The sequence below is a fragment of the Tubulanus polymorphus genome, chromosome 9 (genome assembly GCF_964204645.1).
Source record: "Tubulanus polymorphus chromosome 9, tnTubPoly1.2, whole genome shotgun sequence".
Taxonomy (NCBI): domain Eukaryota; kingdom Metazoa; phylum Nemertea; class Palaeonemertea; order Tubulaniformes; family Tubulanidae; genus Tubulanus; species Tubulanus polymorphus.
The window spans coordinates 15,146,445-15,152,810 of NC_134033.1; the positions used below are offsets into that span (position 1 = coordinate 15,146,445).

Sequence of the window (6,366 nt, forward strand, 5' to 3'; positions counted from 1 at the left end):
ATATATATATATATATATAAATATATATATATATATATATATATATATATATATATATATATATATATATATATAAACAGGCCATTCTTAAAATATGCGATGATGACGACGGTGCTCGACTTATTTTCATTATACCAATCAATTATTACTCTTAAAGAAATAGTTGTTAAAGGTCGGCGCGAACACTTTCCGAGACGAGACACGGTGGCCGCTTGGCAAGTTTTAACAAGAGCGTTTCCGAAGCGATTGCGATATTGACAATAAAAACAGCGATATATCTAACACAGCCCAGGTAAATACTACGACGACGAAGCACTATATATAAATATATACATACTCTATATACCTGTAAATAGTCATTAACCTAGATTAGCAGTGAGTAACAGATTGAGAATTCGATATAGTATTGATATTTCAATAATGCGTATAAAATATCTGTTTAGTAGTGTTTCACCCGGATATTCCGTGAAAGGGGGACCGAAATATTATCCGTAGACATTGGTAGCAGTTTTTGGGTATAGGCTTGCACGTTATGTTAGTGTTATCCAAAATTCATTTTTATTTTCTGACCCCTTGAACACCTAAGATATTCGTTTCCGTTTCGAGAGGTTCTTCGTGCCACTCATCGCGAGGAAGATCAACAAGACACCAAAAATCTGAATTCCCCGATTCTGAATTAGGAGATACTGTCAGTGCTGTTTATCTCCAAGAGGTTCCTTGCTTATGCCACTCGTCACCAGCAAGATGAACGACACACCAAAAATGAGAATTCCCAACTTTTCTCGAAAGAATTACGATCGATTTTCCGGTGAACTTTGTAAAATACGCAACTATCGACTAGGTTTACAACTCGCAGCAAAGTATAACACCCCTGGTAAGTCCTGTTCACACGGTACACAGGACTTTAATTAAGTTCGGTGTTTCGGTACCGGGTCAGCCGAACGACAGCGCTAAGTACCGTCATTACAACAGGCAACATTCTTCAAGATCTCATAACCACCCTTAAAGCCTAGCGCACATCGACAGTGCGATTGGAGACGACTAGTTGCAAGGCAGTTTTCCGCGCATGAGAGGAACTGGTTGGATACGATCAGTTGCTCGAATGTGTCGATGTGAGCGAGCTTACGATTGGTAAGCGTCGATCTATCTCCAGTTCCAGCCAGTTGCCCGTGTTCTACTCTTGAGCAACTGGTTGTACTCAATCGCAATCATATCCGTCGATGTGCGCGCTCTGGATCTCGACGATCGACACGCGCCATGCAGTTGCTGCAACTGTTTGGTTGTAACTAGATTTCGATGTGCGCGGGGTAATCGTTCGGTAGCAACTAGTTGTCTCCAATCGCAGCGTCGATGTGCGCTAGGCTTTAGAGCCCTGATCCAGCTTGGAAGGAGGGCAGGGTCTAGACTGAATAGCAAACCAATGTCATGATTGCTGAGAAAGTACGTACAACGTACAGAAGATTTCAAACGTCTGCATCACTTTCACATCCCATTAACATTAAACTCCTCCATTAAACAATTCATTTGGTTTTTAAACAAGCAAATTTTTATCCCATACATTCCCTAAACTTGTTTTCTAATTTGGTAACAGCTTAATTGGATTAAAACTCCCACTCTTAAAAAAAGTGTCATATATATAGTGTTGAGTTTTGGACATTTAGCTCAACTAAAAGCATTTTCATTTAAGAAGGAGTTTCTAAGGAATCACAATGAGTCGTAAGGATCGTGATGAAGAGTGGAAACATTAAATTAACTACCTAGCTAAAGGAAAAACCATCGCACTTTTCTTATTCATGAAGAAAGTTGAAACGTTGAATCATCATCTACAGTTCAAGGACTCTTTACTTATGATTATCCACGTGGGATCTCGTCGTGAACGTGGGGAAAGAAAGGTCGGTCGCGAGAGAGTTGAAAAATATTCAGCTCATTATTAAATTGCTAAGCAACCCGGTGGTTTTTTCAGGACCACTAAACAGTTCTCAGAATTATCGGCCAGATATTTCAGAGAACCGGATGGAAACTGGACTCTTTATCGGTGAGATATCTGAAGAGAGTCACTCACTCGCCGCAGCAGTTCGGTGCCATCATCGGTTGACTACAGTAGAATTAATAATAACAAGCGGCGGTGCAGAGCGAGAGAACGGAGCAAGAGAACGGAGCAAGAGAACGGAGCAAGAGAACGGAGCGAGAGCCTGCTGCCAACAGGAATACATAAACGCAGCAGTCACAGAGGACTAAATCCCTCGCTTAATTAATTACTCAAAACTACCAACGCGCAATACGGTACATGTCTATTCTACCAATACCCAAACTGTTCTCTGATATTCCTATTCTACCAATACCCTCCTAACTGTTCTCTGATATTCCTATTCTGCCAATACCCGAACAGTTCACTGATATTCCTATTCTACCAATACCCTCCTAACTGTTCTCTGATATTCCTATTCTGCCAATACCCGAACAGTTCACTGATATTCCTATTCTGCCAATACCCTCCTAACTGTTCTCTGATATTCCTATTCTGCCAATACCCGAACAGTTCACTGATATTCCTATTCTACCAATACCCTCCTAACTGTTCTCTGATATTCCTATTCTGCCAATACCCAAACAGTTCACTGATATTCCTATTCTACCAATACCCTCCTAACTGTTCTCTGATATTCCTATTCTGCCAATACCCGAACAGTTCACTGATATTCCTATTCTACCAATACCCTCCTAACTGTTCTCTGATACTCCTATTCTGCCAATACCCTCCTAACTGTTCTCTGATATTCCTATTCTACCAATACCCTCCTAACTGTTCTCTGATATTCCTATTCTACCAATACCCTCCTAACTGTTCTCTGATACTCCTATTCTACCAATACCCTCCTAACTGTTCTCTGATATTCCTATTCTACCAATACCCTCCTAACTGTTCTCTGATATTCCTATTCTGCCAATACCCTCCTAACTGTTCTCTGATATTCCTATTCTGCCAATACCCGAACAGTTCACCGATATTCCTATTCTACCAATACCCAAACTGTTCTCTGATATCCCTCTTCAGCCAATACCCCTGAACTCTGAGAGGCCTATTCTACCAATACCCCTGGTCTCTGAGAGGCCTTTTCTACCAATACCCGAACTGCTATCAGATATTCTACCAACACACCAACAATACTCATCCCTGACTGCAGCGAACTGTCAAACTAAACCTCATCATCAGAGGTACCGTGGGTTTTTTATTCGTTAAATACTCATCCCTTGTACCAACCATACCGGCTTCAATATGATAATAAAATCATAAAAAGTTTTTGTTGCCTTTTTTACCATCCATACACAACATGGGCCTATCCATATTGACTCGATTTGGGCCAGCCATTGAATGAAATTCTGGGAACACGCCTGGAGTTTAAACCAGCCCCAGGGAGAGGGGTCATGCCCCCCAGGTTATACCAACCACGAGATGAGCAGGGGTACATCAATTGCTTGATCCAGGGAATGGGGGCTTTGGGTATACCGACTCCAGGGAAAGGGGGTACTGACCCCGCCGCTAAGGGATATCACTTACCGAGTAACGCTTGAAACAGACGACTTTTGAAAATGCGAATAACTCGTTCGATAGCCGTACGCAACGGACGATCTGATTGGCTGTTCAATTTCGAATGATAATCCTCCAGTAATTCCAATGCCCGGTGGGCATCTGAAAATACAGATAAACCGACATCACAGAATAATACAGCGATTTAATCCGGTCGTCGGATAGAACAAACTACGCGGCGTTATAATCAGTATCGATATCGCACCTCCATTGATTTCATGACACACAAAAAACGGGATAGAAATATAGGAATTTTTTGCTTAAATTGACGCTTTAGGGGACTTGAGACTTTTACAAGTCAATCAAATTTTATTGAGCACCGTTTTCATTTTGTCAACAAAGATAATTGGTGCATCTCAGCGCAGGAGTATGATTAATATTGCCTATTAGGACAATAAAGTGCCATTTTAGGATGTAAATAGTTCTATTAGCTTTTGGTTCCCGACCCTTGAATCTATCGAAGCACGACTCATATTCATTATTGGAGAGAGAGCTATAAGGCTAAAAAAAATTGATACCTTGTTTCTCCGCTCTGCTGAGCTTAAATGTTGACCCGGCCGGCCGCCTATCTACCCTATACATTACTTTTTTTTAAAAATCGTGATCAATTTTACCATAACAGACCCAGCCGCTATAGAAATGAACTGTTTATAAATTTTATCATATTTTACAAAAATGACCCGGCCGCTGCAGAGAAACAAGGTATCATTTTTGTTTAGCCTAACAACACTATATTTATTTCTACAAATTCATATTCACCACAAAGATTTTTGAATGATGGCCGTATGATTTTTAATGCAGGCGCCTTTCATATTTTAGCCACGATTTTGTATTATCAGATATTACGGCTTTATATAGATATTTACAAAACTTTGCCTTTTTCGTGCTATTCCAATATTCGGGACTTTTCGAAGAGGTTTACAAGAAAATAGATGGAAAATGAATGATTCAGAAAAACGAATTGTCAGTGTTTTCAATAAGAGCCAGGTCCCAGACCCGTCTGTTGTTTGTAAAGGACCCGCCAGTTTTTTCAAACCAGCTTTCGTTTCAGGGACTGTGACATATTATGGGACCCTCCTGTTTTTCAAAAAGGGACCTGGCTTGTTAATTTCTTATTGAAAACACTGATTGTATTTCCGCGTTTCGTCTATAGACCGATGTCTGGGGCCTACGCTGCTGTTGTTGTTTTCATTGATGTACTTAAAGGAGCCATTTGCGATAGAAACTATTGATTTAACTAGATGTAAAACATGGTATTAACATCGGTTAAAGTTGTTCTCAGTTGATATTTTTCGAGACGGAACAAATCAATAACTAGAATAACCACATTGTTTTACGCGATACAAGAATTCCCCGTCAATATTCTCGTGTCCATTAGTGTTTCAAGAGTTAAAAGCCGCGATCACACGGAGACGACTGGCACGGATCAGACCCGAGTCAAATTTGGCCATGCCTAATTAGAAGCCTATATTTCAGCGTTGCTTGAGGAAATCGGGTGATATACCTCAGTCAGTGTTTTGGAGTCGCTTTTTCACTTTTCAACCCCATTTATGGAGGACTTTTTCGCAAACTTTCAATCATGACAGACGGATTAAAAGTCGATGTTTTAGTTCAGCTGAGCTGGTCATTTAAGCATCGTCATCAGTAATAACATAACTAACTGCGCTAGGCCGCCCAATATCCTCTCTGAGTCTCAAAGTTGTAATAGACATTGGACCAGTAGAATGGGTCTAATTTTATGGATTGACCATGTTATTTATTTGATAGGTAGGCCTAAATTCCATTTGGTTTGCGTTTATTTGATGTCCCTTACAATACAAACCCATCACATCTGCAAGAAAACTTTAACAGGGGTTTTGATTTTGAAATCGGAAATTAAAATACGGATTTAGTCGCGTGATTCGCGGCCGAAGGTACAGAACTTTTGTTCAAAAGGTTTCCTCGGCTTAGGGTTTATTTCAGAGCAGATGGGTTGATCTTCGATGAACATAGCAAAGATCTATGCATGTAGTATGGACATTGTTGGATGTTCACTTTCAATTACTACTTGAATATAATCGATGAAATTTCACAATGATAGTTGATTCACTGTAGCTATGACTGATCTGTGCGTTAAGCTGTATAACGTAGGGGTGGCTCATCTGTTAACACCCTCTGACTGACACCTTGCATAGATTGCAAAACAAACGAAACCCCAGTTACTTCATAGAGAATAACTTTTAGAGAATAGGGTACCCTTATTTTAAGTAACGTTGATTTAGTATCAACTAACTCTAGCTCACACAGTAGAAGGTAAAGTTAGGGGGGAGGGGCAGTTTAGAGGAATTTGGCAGCGCTGCCAAGAACATTGAAACAATTCAAACTAGATTTTATTGCACTGTTTTGAACTTGAATTATCGAGGTTTTCGCGAGTTTGCCCAATTAGATTTTTACATCGGATAAAAAGAGAGGTAGGCAGGGCGCGGAAATATGAGGTGCGTTAAAATTAGAATGTTTTAGAATAGCCTTACCACCTTGTTTACGAACTGGCATGTTTGAATCCTGTGTATGTGCTAGAGAGGTGTGAACCGGTTCGGTTGGTCGAGGTTTGACACCGCTTAAAAACCGACGTTTAAATCTGCGAAAATCGTAACCGACGCTAGCCGATAATCCGTGAATATTCGCGCTTCGATTAGCGATTAGCGATAATCCCGTGTGAATCAGAATAGCACGTTTATCCTCGTCAGCGTCAAAACATGAAATCGATTTTTAAAACGCTGTGTTTCGTTGCTGTGTAC

General features: G+C 40.4%; 1 protein-coding gene across 2 annotated transcripts in view; it reads right to left on the reverse strand.

Moving 5' to 3' along the window:
* LOC141911007 (disks large homolog 1-like) overlaps positions 1 to 6,355 on the reverse strand; it is a 77,614-nt gene extending 71,259 nt beyond the window's left edge. The window contains exons 1-2 of one of the 2 annotated variants that reach the window (XM_074801944.1): positions 6,103 to 6,355; positions 3,560 to 3,691 (exon numbers count right to left, since the gene is read on the reverse strand). In XM_074801944.1, coding sequence (XP_074658045.1) covers positions 3,560 to 3,691; positions 6,103 to 6,121 — 151 coding nt within the window. In that variant the 5' untranslated portion in view covers positions 6,122 to 6,355. Of the gene's footprint in view, positions 1 to 3,559; positions 3,692 to 6,099 lie in introns of both variants that reach the window. The other variant, XM_074801943.1, reaches the window with a different exon arrangement.
* Between the last annotated feature and the right edge of the window lie 11 nt (positions 6,356 to 6,366).